At 35.9% G+C, this 17,500-nt stretch overlaps 3 protein-coding genes across 6 annotated transcripts in view; 1 reads left to right on the forward strand and 2 right to left on the reverse strand.

The window, feature by feature from the left end:
• rgs14a (regulator of G protein signaling 14a) overlaps window positions 1–17,500 on the reverse strand; it is a 438,366-nt gene that overhangs the window by 420,573 nt on the left and 293 nt on the right. The gene's annotated exons all lie outside the window — the stretch shown is intronic.
• The window catches only part of adad1 (adenosine deaminase domain containing 1 (testis-specific)), an 80,600-nt gene that overhangs the window by 32,223 nt on the left and 30,877 nt on the right, over window positions 1–17,500 (forward strand). The gene's annotated exons all lie outside the window — the stretch shown is intronic.
• On the reverse strand, window positions 1,453–7,886 carry il2 (interleukin 2). Its single transcript, XM_087281228.1, has 4 exons — window positions 7,456–7,886; window positions 5,197–5,238; window positions 4,842–4,985; window positions 1,453–2,189 (listed from the first exon to the last, which is right to left on the reverse strand). Exons 1-4 carry the CDS (start codon window positions 7,606–7,608, stop codon window positions 2,064–2,066), a joined length of 465 nt encoding a protein of 154 aa, XP_087137354.1. The 5' UTR covers window positions 7,609–7,886; the 3' UTR covers window positions 1,453–2,063.

Raw genomic sequence — 17,500 nt, forward strand, 5'->3', positions numbered from 1 at the left:
TGGTTAGACAATACATCATTCAGTTATCAACCAACCAACCAATTTATCAGTCAACCACCCAATCAGTAACCAAACAATTTGTCAATTATTTGGTTGGTCAATCAATCAACCAACCAGCAAATCAATCAATCAAATCAATCATTTGGTTGGTCAATTAGTCAGTTAGTCACTAATCAATCAGTCAGTCATCAATTAATTGATCAGTCAACCACCCAACCAGTATACTAATCAATTAATCAATCATTTGGTTGGTCAGTCAATCAGTCAGTCATCAATCAATCAGTCAACCACCCAACCAGTATACCAATCAATTAATCAACCATTCGGTTGGTCAGTCAGTCAGTCATCAATCAATCAGTCAACCACCCAACCAGTATACCAATCAATTAATCAACCATTCGGTTGGTCAGTCAATCAGTCAGTCATCAATCAATCAGTCAACCACCCAACCAGTATACCAATCAATTAATCAATCATTCGGTTGGTCAATTAGTCAGTTAGTCACCAATCAATCAGTCAGTCATCAATTAATTGATCAGTCAACCACCCAACCAGTATACCAATCAATTAATCAACCATTCGGTTGGTCAATCAGTCAGTCATCAATCAATCAGTCAACCACCCAACCAGTATACCAATCAATTAATCAATCATTCGGTTGGTCAATAAATCAATCATACATCCATTCATTTCCCTATTTTTAGAAACTTTATAACACCAACATTACGTTTCAGATTATTTATAAATATACTTGTATAAATCAGATTCTACCCACTGAACATTCATTCATTCATTCATTCATTCATTCATTTTGTATACTAATAATCCCCACTGATCATCAGGTGTTTATATACAAAGCTTGCAAGAAATGTAAGAATACAGTAAATCTCTCTGTTCACACGGACTCATTTTCTGCACTAATGACATCATCGCTCTTCACACCAAACATTTCCTAAATAATCTCCTTTTCTCTGATGCATTAGAGCGTGCTGATTAAATTACGCCGATGAGAGAAAACAAAACATTCCTCAGAGCATAAGCACATCTACACTATTGTGTTGCTGCTAGTCCTGTCCTGTACAGATGCCCACATGAGTAATGAGTGTGAGTAATAGCATTATTCTGACCCAACAAAGCTACATGATGCAACAGCCTCAGTGCAATGAGCATCCCGGCGTGGTTTAGGTGGGTAAAAGTGATGCGCGCTGACACGCTTATTAATTGTGGGAGTGGAAAATGAGTGGATTTAAGTTCCAGTCGTGTTTCCCATTGCTTGTAATAGAACGTGTGATCGGGGACTTTCCCAGTGAGCTCACATGTCCACCTTAATGACGGAATATAGCAAACGGCCCACAAATAACAACCTGAAAAATTCCATGAATGTAGGTCATGGGGTCAGAATTAAATAAGAAATAAATCACATTTCCACCCGAGTGAATGACACACATGCGCTTAGAAGAAATAGATTCACATTTATTTGCCTTTAAAACACAGTGCATGGCAGATATCCATATAAATAACCAATAAATAGTTTCATAAATACATAAATAAGCAGCAAAGCTTATGGAAAACATTCTAGTGCTTTTCTTTTTTTCATAAAATACAACTTTGAGAACTGGCGACAAGTCGATCTTCATAGAAGTTACAACTACACTCTCAGAAATAAAGCTAGGAGAGCTGTCACTGGGGTGGTGCCTCTTCAAAAGCTACACATTTGTACCTTAAAGGTCCACATTAATACCTCAAGGGTACATATTAGTATCTTAAAAGTACAAAAGTGTTCCTCCTTCAAATTTTTAGGTACTAATATATACTTTTGAGGTATCAATACCCTTCTGAAAAGGTACCATCCCAGTGACAGCTCGCGTAGCTTTATTTCTGAGAGTGTACATTCATAGCAATGCAATGTATAACGGTGTAAAAATACTGATCGGTTTCATATCAATGCAGAGTGGCACGTAATAGAAACAGACCATCTAAAATCTGTTATTCCCTGAAGGTTTAGTCTAGAAATAGCTTTTTTTAGTTGTTCCCTGCAGTGGTCTGGAGAAGGTCAGTCTGCTTCACTTTCTTTCTGCCTCCATCCGTTCATCCAGATTTTTGACGTTCTTCAGGAACGTCATGACGTCGGTTGCCTCGTATTCCTCACATGTTCTGCATTCGCACTTTCGGTTCGGGCAAGGCTTGATCTAGTGAGAGTAGAAAGAAAAAAAGAGATTTAAAAAAACACTCTTTCTTTAATACACTGTTTCATAAATCTGCATTAATTTTGTGATTCCTGTTTTTATGTTTCTGCATTTATTTCTGCTTTTTAAATTGTGTTATGGGATCTCAGTCTTTCTTCACAATGACTTTTAACCTTAAAAAGTAGGACAAAGTGAGTTTCATTGACTTGTGTAATGGTTTGCAGTGTTATAATGTGTGGGTTGGTGTTGTATATTACAGTAATAAAACCTTGTAATAAACTGCAGCACATTTTCTGTTCGTTTACCAATATACTAAAGTCATTAGCCCTTGAATTTTCTTTTTCTTTCTTAAATATTTCCCAAATGGTGTTGAACAGAGCAAGGAAATTTTCACAGTATGTCTGATAATATTTTTTCTTCTGGAGAAAGCCTCATTTGTTTTATTTCGGCTAGAATAAAAGCAGTTTTTAATTTTTTAAACACCATTTTAAGGTCAATATTATTAGCCCCTTTAAGCTATATATTTTTCAATAGTCTACAGAACAAACCATCATTATACAATAACCTGCCTAATTAACCTAACCTGATTAGTTAACCTAATTACCCAAGTGAAGCCTTTAAATGTCACTTTAAGCTGAATACTAGTGTCTTGTGGAATATCTAGTCTAATATTATGTGCTGTCATCAGGACAAAGATAAAATAAATCAGTTATTAGAAATTAGTTAATAAAACTAATATGATTAAAAATGTGCTCTCTTTTAAACAGAAATTGGCAAAAATAAACAGGAGGGCGAATAATAGACTTTAACTGTATGTATACTTATTTTCACACATTATATTATTTCCAATGACTAAAATGTCAATAAAAGTCACGTTGTTAATCTGTACAGTTGAATTTTCAACATCAAAAGTACACAGAGCAGAGATCAACATCCTATAATGTATAGTTCACTAGTGTTGTCACGATGGGAATTCAGTAACAATCGATACGTTCTTAAACAGCGCTGATTTGCCCAACAGAAAAGGCTGTCATTGGCTGTGAAGTTCCTCAGTTCACCAAACACTGATTGGATACAGAGACACTGAAGCATTTTAAAGTCACATCAGCTGGTTTGTCTATAAGCTGACATACGAGTGATCCGCTGATGAATCTCAGCTTTAAAAAGCTCCAGTTTTCCTGTATCTGTGGTTACACAGCGGTGAGTTCGGTGAACTGATGAGCTTCACGGCCAATCACGGTCATTTCTGTTGAGCATGATGTGAACAGAATGGCAAATCAGCGCTGTTAAAGAACGCGTTTAAAATCTTAGCGGGAAATGGACGTTCAATCTTCAGTATCGATTAGTACCGAATTCAAGTATGGTGACAACTCTATTGTTCAAATGTCAAATTTACATTATTTATTCACCTTCATGTGGTTCCAAACATTTATAAGTAGTTCTGTCGAACACAAAATAAGCTATTTTAAAGAAATAATTAACATTAATTGTAGGCAAAAAAACAAAAACAAATATGGTTTCCAGCTTTTTAATATATATTATTTTGTGTTCGGAAAACAGCTTCGGATTAAGTTGAGGAAGTGTAAATGATTCATTTTTCTTAGTTTTGCATGAGACTACACTATTTTTTTTTTCATTGAATTAAACGAACTTTCTCACCTTACATCAGTCGAACTGACTGAAAATATTAAATTAAACGTTGTATAACAAACAAAACAAACATCTGATTTACTCAATATAGTTAAAGTAACATACACAAACATTTGTTATGAGTACACTGAACTAAAAATTATTCAGTGGATTTACTCAGTGTGTACTCATTCGGAGTGTATCATGTGCTTATGATTGATCACAGCTGGTGCTGCATTATCCAGTGTATCATTCACCAATCAGACGATTCCTAAGCCACTATAAATACTCTAAGTTCCATATGACAGCCATCTTCATTTTGAAGAATCCCCCTCTTCCACCCCTACTCCTCCTCATTTCCTAGATGGGTGGCACGGTGGCCCAGTGGTCAGCACTGTTGCCTCAAGCAAGAATGTCACTGGTTCTAGTCCTTACCAAGTCAGCCGACATTTCTTGTCACGTTCTCCCCGTGCTTACATGTTTCCCCTGGGTTCCCCAGTTTCCTCCCACCGTCCAAAAACATGCAACATAAGTTAATTGACTAATCCAGCGCCATAGACATGCTCCGTAAGTAGTTATCTGTTGAGAGCAATCACTATCTGTTTATTAGCTACTACAGCAGGGGAGTTCTCCACATCTACCTGAGCTCAAACTCCCCTGTTGCCTTGCAAATGGGAGGGAGCCCCGAGCTCAAGGATCTTTTGAGTTCAGTGCTCTCTCCCAGGACAGCATGACAAACAAGCTTTATAATCAATCATCAGCTAAGGGTGAACTCTTGAAATGTTTTTAAGCTAAGTGGTTGCAAACAGTTGATACGGGCTGAATTTAAACAAATTAAATTGAACATCGCTAAATTTAGTTTGTTTAAATTCAGCCCGTATAGATCTGGTTTGCAACCACCTTAAAAGCATTGAGAAAATCTAATGGATCATGTTTGTCAGTGCATCGCTGCCACCGTATAGGCCTTTTGGCTATGAAACATGTGACGTTGCTTTCCTACGAGGTGCAGGATGATAAAGAAATTACCTGATTCACTTCAGCCTCCAGCAAGTCGATGACATTATTTAAGCTCTCTTTATCATCATCATCATCCTCCTTAAGATCAAAGCAGTCATTTTTCAGCACTTTTAGCTCCTGCAGAGTACAGTTCCCGGCCATGTGCAGACAACCCTGCAGAGAAACAGAGACAGGAGCGCGTTAGGCCTCGCTTTGAGCTGTGTGTAAGGTGTGTGTGAAGAGATCTGAGAGCTGGCTTGAGGTTTTGGCTTTCTCATAGTAACCTGCTTCCTGTGTTAGTGATCTCCTCTCGCTCTTTCACATATAACACAGATGCCAAACAGCAGAGAAAAAAAAAGAAAGAAAGTAAAAAGAGTGTGCTTACCGGGGCAATGTCAGTAGGCGTGTAGAGAGTCAGGTCGCTTATCTGTTAAAGAAAAAAAAAAGGTGTAAGTGTAAATGATAAGTGCAATGTAAAAGAAAAATGCAGGGTTCCACTCAATTCACTCTTAAGTCTGTTTAACAAATTTAAGTGGATTGAACATGAAACTATTAAGTTGTGCCCCAAAAAACCTAGAGTTGTGTTGTTTAAGCTCATTTTACATAAGAACAAGCAGCCAAATCATCTGTTTTGAGTGTGCACTAGAGAAATGCAGATATCCACACAATTAAAAAGTGATTAAACTTAAAGAAAGTGAGTAAACCCATCACCTTAGAAGTGGCAGGTTGAGTCCACTTAAGTATTTCTGTTGTAGCTTAGAAATGTTAAGTTCACTTAACTTATTTTTTTTATAATTATGCACAAAGTTCATTTACTTAATGATTTCGAATTAGAAATCGAGTCAAATTTAAGTGGATTAAACATAAAACAATTAAGTTGTCCCAAAAAACACAACATAATCGTGTTGTTTCAACTCATCAACAATGTAAATACATGCAGGGTTCCACGTCATTACTGTAAAAAGTGATTGTGAGTAAAGTGAGTAAACTCATTGCCTTCAAATGATTAAGAAAACAAACTATGTGCATAATTAATCAAATTAAGTGAACTTAACAGTTCTGAGTTACACCAGAAATACTTAAGTAAAATCAACTTGTTGTTTCTAAATCACTTTTTTACAGTGGCTGTGTAACCCTACATTTCTTTACAGTCTTAAGGTAGAATGAGTTAAAATAAGTTGAAACAACACAATTATTTTGTGTTTTTTGGGACAACTTAATTGTTTTACGTAGAATATATTTTGATTTGATTTGTGTTGTCGTTGAAAAAGTGAGTAAACTCGTTGCCTACAAATTGTTAAGTAAACGAAACATGTGCATCACTATTAAAATTAAGTAAACTTAACAGTTCTAAGTTATACCAGAAATACTTAAGTTCACCTAACTTAATTTTTATAATTATGCGCATAGGCAATTAGTTTGCTCACTTTTTCAACTGCAACACAAATCGAATCGAATTTAAGTAGATTAAACATAAAACAGTGAAGTTTTCCCAAAATAACTTTCAATTCATTTTAAATAAGTAGCTTGAACAAGCAGCAATACAATTCCTTCATGTTGTCCCAACACAAATCGATTAAGTTAACTTAATCGTTTTTACAAATTTAAGTTGATACATAAAACAATTAAGTTATCCCAAAAAAACCACAAAATAATAGTTTTAAAATCGCTTTAAATAAGTATTTAAAACCATCTAATCGAGTTGGGATTTAAGAGGATTTCACACAATAACAAAAAAGTCTCAACACAAATATATTAAGTTATCAGAACTGTTTTTATAAATTTAAGTTGATTAATCCTAAATCAATTAAGTTGCCCCAAAAACACACAATAATAGTTTAAAAATCACTTTAAAAAGTAGCTAAACCATCTATAAAATGCAGGATTTCACACAATACATTTTTGTCTCAACTCAAATATATTAGGTTATCTTAATTGATTTTACAAATTTAAGTTGATTGAACATAAATCAATTAAGTTGCCCCAAAAACACAATAAAAGTTTTAAAATTGCTTTAAATAAGTGTTTCACAACATCTTTTGGAGAGAAGACTAAAAAATGCAGGATTTCACACAATAAAACACAAATATATTATGTTATCTTAATTTTTTTTACAAATTTAAGTTGATTGAACATAAATCAATTAATTTGCCCCAAAAACACACAATAATAGTTTTAAAATTGCTTTAAATAAGTATTTCACAGCATCTTTTGGAGAGCAGACTAATAACTGCAGGATTTCACACAATAAAACACAAATATATTATGTTATCTTAGTTTTTTTTTTACAAATTTAAGTTGATTGAACATAAATCAATTAAGTTGACCCCCAAAAACACACACAATGAGAGTTTTAAAATCACTTTAAATAAGTAGTAAAACTACCTATAAAATGCAGGATTTCACACAATAAAATATGTTGTCTGAACTCAAATATATGAAATTATCTTCATTGTTTTTACTAATTTAAGTTGATTGAACATAAAATAATTAAGTTGCCCCGTCCCCCCAAAAAAGTTGTTTTACAATCATTTTAAGTGGCATAAAGTAGTTTAAACTACAAAGTGTAAACTACATATGATGATAAGGATTAAAATGATTTGCTATTACTGCATATGTTAAGAGCAGAGAGAATAATACTTACACATTCATAGTTAGTAATGACCTTCTTCAGATGTTGAAGATTATCCTCGATCTCGCTTGTGACCTCCCGCTTGACAGGTTGTGCGCTCAGAGAGCAGAGCAGTGTCAGACACAGAGCGCAGATCCAGTGTAGAGCAGACATCCTCATCATCATCAGTGTGTGCGCGTGTGTGTGTGTGTTTCACCTGTGTATCCTCAGAGCACGCTTGACTGAGCCACTTGACTCTCGACTCAATTTCAGACTATTTATTACAGCTCTGGGCTCTAGGAAAAATGAATGGGTGGGCTGAAGATGTCTGAGCAGTGTGATCGGCTGCTGGAGTTTTTTTTTTTCCTTTTGATGACTGTTGGGATTTTTCGTTTTGTCCACGAACCCCCACCCCCCTCCACATCCACCCTCACACACACAGAGAGAGAGAGAGAGAGACTCTGTGTGAGAAAGAAAGAATGTGTGCAAGTATGAGTGCCTGTGTGTGTGTGTTTGTGTGTGTTTGTGTGGTGTGTGTGCGCGTGTGTGTTTGTGTATGTGTGTGTGTGTGCTTAAATAAACTAATTCATTCTTTAAAGGACTCTAAATGACATATGGCTGCAAAATATACACGCGCCGGCCACTTTATTAGGTACACCTTACTAGTATCAGGTTTGAACCCTCTGGCCTTCAGAACTGCCTTAATCCTTCATATCAGAGATTCAACAAGCTACTGGAAATATTCCTCAGAGATTTTGCATCATATTGACATGATAGCATCACACAGTTGCTGCAGATTTGTCGGCTGCACATCCATGATGCCAATCTCCCGTTCCACCACATCCCAAAGCTGCTCTATTGGATTGAGCTCTGGTGACTGTGGAGGCCATTTGAGTACAGTGAACTCATCGTCATGTTCAAGAAACCAGTCTGAGATGATTGAGCTTTATGACATGCTGCGTTATCCTGCTGCCATCAGAAGATGGAGACACTGTGCTCATAAAGGGATGGACATGGTCAGCAGCAATACTCAGGTAGGCTGTGGCGTTGATGCTCAATTGGTACTAATGGACCCAAAGAAAATCTCCCCCACACCATTACACCACCACCACCAGCCTGAACCGCTGATACAAGGCAGGATGATCCATGCTTTCATGTTGTTGAGGCCAAATTGTGACCCGATCATCTGAATGTGTCAGCAGAAATGGAGACTCATCAGAGCAGCAACGTTTCTCCAATCTTCTATTGTCCAGTTTTGGTGAGTCTGTGTGAATTGTAGCCTCAGTTTCCTGTTCTTAGCTGACAGGAGCGGCACCCGGTGTGCTCTTCTGCTGCTGTAGCCCATCCGCCTCAAGGTTGGCCGTGTTGTGTGTTCAGAGATGCTCTTCTGCAGAGCTCGGTTGTAACGAGTGCTTATTTGAGTTACTGCTGCCTTTCTATCAGCTGGAACCAGTCTGGCCATTCTCCTCTGACCTCTGACATCAACAAGGCATTTGCGCCCACAGAACTGCCGCTCACTGGATATTTCCTCTTGTTCAGACCAATCTATGTAAACCCTAGAGATGGTTGTGCGTGAAAATCCCAGTAGATCAGCAGTTTCTGAAATACTCAGAGCAGCCCGTCTGGCAGCAACAACCATGCCACGTTCAAAGTCACTGAAATCCCCTTTCTTTCTCATTCTGATGCTCGCTTTGAACTGCATTGACCATGTCTACATGCCTAAATGCATTGAGCTGCTGCCATGTGATTGGCTGGTTAGATATTTGCATTAACAAGCAGGTAGACAAGTGTACCTAATAAAGTGGCCGTTGATGGTTAATCAGCACATTTGCCTCATTTAAGTGATCTACATGTTTTATTAATTAGGGGAATGAACCGCCAACTTATCCAGCATATGTTTTACGCAGTGGATGCCCTTCCAGCCGCAACACAACACTGGGAAACACTCATACTCTCTTGCATTCACACTCATACACTACAGCCAATTTGGGTTATTCAATTCCCCTATAGTGCATGTGTTTGAACACATGACCTGCATGATGCAGCTGTGAAGCAATCATGCTACCCAATCCACCACTGTGACGCCCTTGATGTCAATAAATTAGGCTGTTTTACTTATCTAAAATGCTTTGGCATTCAAGTTTGCTTGGTCTTGAAAGAGAGAGAGAGAAGCAGATTTGACCCATCAGTGTGTGCACATGGCTCCTGAATACACAAGTAAGAGAAATGGTAGACCTCTACTTTAACCCACTGAAAAGAAACTGTATAACAGTGTCATAATAAATAAAAGTATTGTTAAAAATTAAACTATGTTTTGTTTGTCGCATATGGCGTAACTATTTATGCAATGTATGCCACCACCGCAAGTATACTTCAAACCTGTGGCATGCACTGTGTGTGTGTTTGAGTGTGTTTGAATGAGTGTGTCAGTGACTTTAAGTGTGTGCGCATTAAGGTTGTAATATTGTGGGAAGTCGGTCACCGATAAACAGTTTTGACTAACTCTCACTCCGTTCTAGATGCCTGCATGCATTAAACATTAGATCACACTGACTGTGGCCTGACATCATCACAGCATTAGATCAGTTGCTTGTGTGTGCTCACTTTATATCAGATAAGGGTCAAAACCGAAGCATAACACAGCTTTAAGTGTTTGTTTCTCTTTAATGTCTTCTTCTGTGTGGTTGTGGTACATTTTTAGCATCATTTACATAAGCCACCCACTTAAATGCCATTCAGCGTACACATCTACATAGCGTAAATCTTATCAGGCATATTTATAGCACATTTTAAATAAAATAACGTTTAACATGAACACATTTTATATATATATTATAAGGATAGAGTGGCTCAATGGTTAGCCCCGGCTGGACTAGTTGGCATTTCTGTGTGGAGTTTGCATGTTCTCCCCTAAACAGATGTGCTATAGGGGGATTGATGAACTATATTGGCTGATAACTGGTTGATTTAACTATATATGTGTGTGTGACAGTGTGTATAGGTGTTTCCCAGTACTGGGTTGCAGCTGGAAGGGCATACGCTGTTCAAAAAATATGCTGGAAAAGTTGGTGGTTCATTCCACTGTGGCGACCTCTGATGAATACTTATAAGGAAAATGAATGAATGATTTTAAGGAGGCACAGAAGAAATATGCTGCTTTATTACACTGAATAATGGTAGAACATTTCATTTCAGTTGTATTTTGACTGGGTATTTAAAACTTGCATTTTTAAATGAAAGTTAAAATATTTGAAGGCATTTTAAAGCAGAAAGACTGAATTTTTATTTTCGTTTTGGGATCATACTCAACTGGTTTCACTCCAAAATTGCCAGCAAATGATTCGATCAAGTTGCACTGACTTAAACATGGAGTTCTGAAGTAGAAACTGTTTACTAGTGTTCTCCTGATAAACTATTTTGACATATTTTAACTAGGTTTACGCACTCAGTTGTGTAAAAGCAAAGCAGTTTCAGCGCTCTGGCAGCAGGAGGCGTCATGATGCCGAATACTTCCCTCAAAATAAATAAATAATTAATGATATGAATGGATGAATGAATGAATGAATGAATGAATAAATGAATAAAATAAATACATAAATAAATAAATAAATAAATACATGAATAAATAAATAAATGGAAAAATAAATAAATGAAAAAATAAATGAATGAATAAATAAATAAGTGAATGAATGAATAAATAAAATAAATGAATAAATACATGAATAAGTAAATGAACGAACGAACTAATGAATGAATGAATGAATGAATGAATAAAATAAATAAATAAATAAATACATGAATAAGTAAATAAATTAATAGATAAATAAACAAATAAATAAATGAAAAAATAAATGAATGAATAAGTAAATGAATGAATGAATGAATAAAATAAATAAATAAATAAATAAATACATGAATACGTAAATAAATAAATGGATAAATAAACAAATAAATAAATGAAAAAATAAATGAATGAATAAATAAATGAATGAAAGAATGAATGATTGAATGAATGAATAAATAAAATAAATAAATAAATAAATAAATAAACAAATAAATAAATTCATGAATAAGTAAATGAATGAATGAATGAATAAATGAATAAAATAAATAAATAAATAAATACATGAATAAGTAAATAAATAAATGGATAAATAATCAAATAAATAAATGAAAAAATAAATGAATGAATAAATAAATGAATGAAAGAATGAATGACTGAATGAATGAATAAATAAAATAAATAAATAAATAAACAAATAAATAAATTCATGAATAAGTAAATGAATGAATGAATGAATGAATGAATGAATGAATGAATAAAATAAATAAATAAATAAATAAATAAATAAATAAATACATGAATAAGTAAATAAATAAATGGATAAATAAACAAACAAATAAATGAAAAAATAAATGAATGAATAAGTAAATGGATTAATGAATGAATGAATGAATAAATGAATAAAATAAATAAATAAATACATGAATAAGTAAATAAATAAATGGATAAATAAACAAATAAATAAATGAAAAAATAAATGAATGAATAAATAAATGAATGAAAGAATGAATGAATGAATAAATAAAATAAATAAATAAATAAATAAACAAATAAATAAATACATGAATAAGTAAATGAATGAATGAATGAATGAATGAATGAATGAAATAAATAAATAAATACATGAATAAATAAATGAATCGGTTGCAAGAATCACGTAATATCCTCATAATAAGATGCTTGTCTAGCCGGATTTAAAGGAAGTGACGTAATATTAATGAAGGGAAGCGTGCCCCATTTATTGCGTTTATGTCAGGTAATAGCGTATCCTGACTATTTGCTCTAATAACCCAGAACTTCCTGTGGATGAAATCTAAACCAGCTGTGCTTTGTGAAATTCACTTGTTCTCACTAAACTCTTCCTTTTGTTGAAAAGTCATTTCAGTTCAAGTTTATTTGTAGGTCTGCGTCTAGTCATTTAGTCATCGCTTTTGTCCAAAGCCACTTACAATTGAGGAGGCATTTAGCGATTCAACAGGAAGAGGCAATACACACAACAAGCGCTGATGATACAAAGCAACTGTTAGTGCTCAGAGAATTAAGTGCTAAGGAGTTTAAGTAAAGCGCCTGGTGTATATGGATACACCACTGTTGCCTCACAGCAAGAAGGTCACTGGTCCGAGTCCCGGCTGGGTCAGGTGGCGTTTCTGAGTTTGCATGTTCTCCCCATGTTGGTGTGGGTTTCCTCTGGGTGCTCTGGTTTCCCCAACAGTCTAAACACATGCGCTTTAGGGGAATTGATGAACTAAATTGGCCATAGTGTATGGGTGTTTTCCAGCACTGGGTTGCGGCTGGAAGGGCGTCCTCTGTGTAAAACAAGATAAGAGAATTAAGTGCTAAGGAGTTTAAGTAAAGCACCTGGTGTATATGGATAGAAGAGTGTTTCTACAGGTGGTTTGTCAAGCCCACTCACCTGTGTGAGGCACACTTTGAAAATTTTAGTTTTTCAAAGCGTTATGGAGTGATTGTAAGAAAGTGTTTGGTGCAAAACTGGTGCAAGTGTGGGATAAAGTGTCAGAGAGATGAAAGAGTGTGTTTTCTACAGGTGGTTTGTCAAGCCCACTCACCTGTGGTGGCCACTCACAACTGCATGATGTATTGAGGTTTATGTGTGATTAGCACTTTTGTATGGCATTTGCATGGCGCAATAAGTATCATTTAAAAGCAGCATTACAAAAAGGTGCACATTATTGCTTGTGTACAGTCAAAATTAGACTATTTAAGGAGCTGTGTTTGGGGCTCCTTCCACAAGCTTCTCACAATAGTTTGCAGGAATTTTGGCCCATTCCTCCTGACAGAATTGGTGTAACTGAGTCAGATTTGCTCACACAAGCTTTTTCAACTCTGCCCACAAATGTTCTACAGGATTGAGCTCAGGGCTTTGTGATGGCCACTCCAAAACATTCACTCTGTTGTCTTTAAAGCACATTTGAACTCATTTGGCAGTGTGCTTAGGGTCCTGGTCTGTTTGGAAGAGCCATTCAGGAGTTCACACTTAGCTCATGATTTATACATAGCTTGTTTGGCATGCTGTCCCAGGAGAGAGCCCTGAGCTCAAGGGATCCTTGAGCCCAGGGCCCCCCCCCCCCCCCCTTTTGCAGGGCGAGTGGAGATTGAGGTCAGGTCTATCTCAAACTCCTCCGCTGCTGAGGCCAAGGCCAACTTCCTGAGAGTAAGATATTATAAAAAAGGTTTAGGCTTATTTTATCTATAATATAGAGCACATTTGGATGGTGGGAGGAAACCGGGGAACCCGGGGGAAACCCACGCGGACACGGGGAGAACATCCAAACTCCACACAGAAATACCAGATGGCTCAGCGAGGACCCAACACCATTGGTATTCTTGCTGTGAGGCAACAGTCACTGGGCCACCGTGCCGCCCATTCTGGATAAAGGAGGAAGTAGGGGAGGAGGGGGGTTTCTTCCAGACGAAGATAGTTGTAGAAAGGAAATGAGGATATATATGGTGATTTGGGATCCTTTGATTGGAGGATCATAATTAGCTAATGTGGACCAGCTGGGTCAATCATGAGCACATGCTCCTCTCCAAATTAGTTTAAAGTTAAACTTCACTTTGTGGCCAAGTTGTAATGTCCTGGCTGATGTGTTGAGATGTTGCTTCAGTATTTCTCCATCATGTTCTTTCTTCATGATGCCATCTATGCTGTGAAGTGGACCAGTCCCTCCTGCAGCAAAACAGCCCCACAACATGATGCTGCCGCCATCATACTTCACAGTTGGGATGGTGTTCCTAGGCTTGTAAGCTTTCATCTTTGTCCTGTAACACTGGTCATTATGGCCAGACGGCTCAATCTTGTTGGACATGTCTCCAAACATTAGTCTTTTTCCCAGTGTAGTTTAGCAAACCTTAATCTGGCTTTGTTGTTGATTCTGGCTTGTTGGTTTTCCCATGTTGTCACACAAGGAAGCAGTGTGTTTGAGCTTTTCCTTCAATACTACTCTACAGTTGTGCCTCACATTAACTCAAATGTTGTCAATTAGCCAATCAGAAACTTCCTCGACACCATCATCTGAGCTTTTTCAGAGGCAGAATAATCTTATTGTGTGTAAACTTGACTTTCAAGAAGAGTTATAACAATTTCTCAATAAATATCTCTCTCATTATTCTACTATTAAGCAATACAGAAACACATGTGATCATATTTTTGGGTTACTTTTGAAACATTTGAAACATGTTTAGCGAAAATGCAATGTAATCCATCGTGTGAATCAAATTTTGTGCATCATTTATTTGACTTTTGATTGTAACACAGCAGCGGGTTCACAATATGATCTCACCACAGTGCTATTTTGATGAGGGTTTGCACTGTGGAGTGCTTTTACATGCATGACCACAAAAAAAGGAAATGTTGTCACAGTTCTTCAGAAATGCCATGATCAAGGGATGTTTTCACAGGTGGGCCTGTTCAGGATGGCAGCGAAAGCTTTATTACTTTAGCAATCAAATGAGGAGTGATTGATATAACACAATGAGTATTGACTAACAACTGACACAGTAAGAAATCTAAATACTGTGCAGCTTGAAACTGTCATGATATCATGCCTATGTACAGTTGAAGTCATTTAATTATTTGCCCTCCTTTGCTCTTTTAAATATTTCCAGAATGATGTTGAACAGATTCAGGAATTTCACAGTATTTCCTATAATATATATATTTTTTTCTGGAGAATGTCTTATTTGTTTTATTTCGGCTAGAATAGTAAAACTGGAGTCTCCAGTAAACGATTCACAGATTCAATTGATCAGTTCAGAGTGAGTCACCAGTTAATGATTCACTGATTCAATTGATCAGTTCAGAGTGAGTCACCAGTTAATGATTCACTGATTCAAATGATCAGTTCAGAGTGAGTCTCCAGTAAACGATTCACTGATTCAAATGATCAGTTCAAAGTGAGTATCCAGTAAACGATTCACAGATTCGATTGATCAGTTCAGAGTGAGTCACCAGTTAATGATTCACTGATTCAAATGATCAGTTCAGAGTGAGTCTCCAGTAAACGATTCACTGATTCAAATGATCAGTTCAAAGTGAGTATCCAGTAAACGATTCACTGATTTAAATGATCAGGTCAAAGTGAGTATCCAGTAAACGATTCACTGATTTAATTGATCAGTTCAAAGTGAGTATCCAGTTAATGATGCACTGATTCAAATCATCGGTTTAGAGTGAGTCTCCAGTTAATGATTCACTGATTCAAATGATCGGTTTAGAGTGAGTCTCCAGTTAATGATTCACTGATTCAAATGATCAGTTTAGAGTGAGTCTTTAGTAAACGATTCACAGATTCAAATGACCAATTCAGAGTGAGTCTTTAGTAAACGATTCACTGATTCAAATGATCAGTTCAAAGTGAGTCTTCAGTAAACGATTCACTGATTTAAATGATCAGTTCAGAGTGAGTCTGCAGTAAAATATTCACTGATTTAAATGATCTGTTCATATTGAGTCTCCAGTAAGCGATTCACTGATCCAAATGATCACTTGGTAGTGAGTTTCCAGCAAATGATTCACTGATTAAATGATCAGTTCATAGTGAGCCTCCAGCAAATAATATACAAATTTAAGTTTTGGTAATTCAATTTTCTTTCAAAATAAACATTCATCCGTGAATGCTTTTGCTTTAATTACTTAAATGAATTAAAAATCAAGTACTTTTGAATTTTGAACCAAGTGATATTGAAAAAGAGGACTTTATACTTCAATTAAAGCAGTATTTCATTAGGGTATCTCTACTTTTACTCAAGTGCTACAACAGCAATTTACTTTCTCCACATGAAAATTGAAATCCAGACACAAAGTGATGATTACAGGAGATATTTGGCAACCCAAATATTTAATTTCATGCAACATGTGCTCGTTATATCCTGGAAAACAACTGTTATCAAGTCTCAGAGAAAACTGCTTTGTTACCTTTGTCCCACCTTCCTTTCAACCCCTATGTTTTTTTTAAATATCTATATATATCTTTTTTTTTGTATGTATATCTATTTATTATAAGCTTCATGGTACTTTTTGAGAGTGAAATGACTGAAAGGTCATTAGATGTGTCATATGAAAGGCTTTAACGATGGCCAGTGGTGTGGAGAAGCGAATTACTAACTGCCAATAAACCTGCCATGGAAAAATACGCTTACATTATTACTAATACCTGCATTTCACCCTGAATCTGGTATTCCCCATGTGCATATACTTTATTGTTTCTGATATCTATATGCGCATTGCAGGTTCCTTGGGTGGATTGGGTTTGTGGTCAGACACTGTATACTGTTGTATGTGAGGAAAATCACTGTTGAATGTGACGTTTTAAAGTGGCCTCACTCTTCATGTAATTATGGCACGGTTTTAGTAAGTTGCCCTTTTCAGGGTGAATCACTGGGGATTGATTCAGTTTGATCATTTTTCCATGTTGCATATTGTAGTAGATTAATCTAGGGGACAAAACGGTTTGATTATGCAAACTGAAATTCATGCAAATTGGGTTTTTGAGGTTCATGTGAAGTCAGATGTGCACTGAAGCCCTGGTGAAAAGTGAAACTACATCATTTGTTTAGAATATTTATATTATAATGTGTTATATTTATATATTTTTAAGTATAATAGTATTAATAACTGATTAATTTTCTTTTTGCCATGATGATAGCACATAATATTTGACTAGATATTCTTGAAGAAACTTATAATTATTTTAAAGTGACATTTAAAGGCTTAATTAGGGTGATAATTAAATAGAAATCAAGTTATGACGGTGATTCAGAAATTATGTTTTAAGAATCACTAGGGAAGTATTTAAAAGATTTTTAATTTCAGACTAATATTTTTGCCTTTAACTGTGTATATTTACACTCACCGGCCACTTTATTAGGTACACCTGTCTTTTGTTAGCCCAAATTCCTAATCAGCCAATCACATGGCAGCAACTCAATCCATTTAGGCATGTAGACATGGTCAAGAAGATCTGCTGCAGTTCAAAGCGAGCATCAGAATTGGGA

The sequence above is a fragment of the Danio rerio genome, chromosome 14 (genome assembly GCF_052040795.2).
Source record: "Danio rerio strain M-AB ecotype USA chromosome 14, GRCz13ab, whole genome shotgun sequence".
Taxonomy (NCBI): Eukaryota; Metazoa; Chordata; class Actinopteri; order Cypriniformes; family Danionidae; genus Danio; species Danio rerio.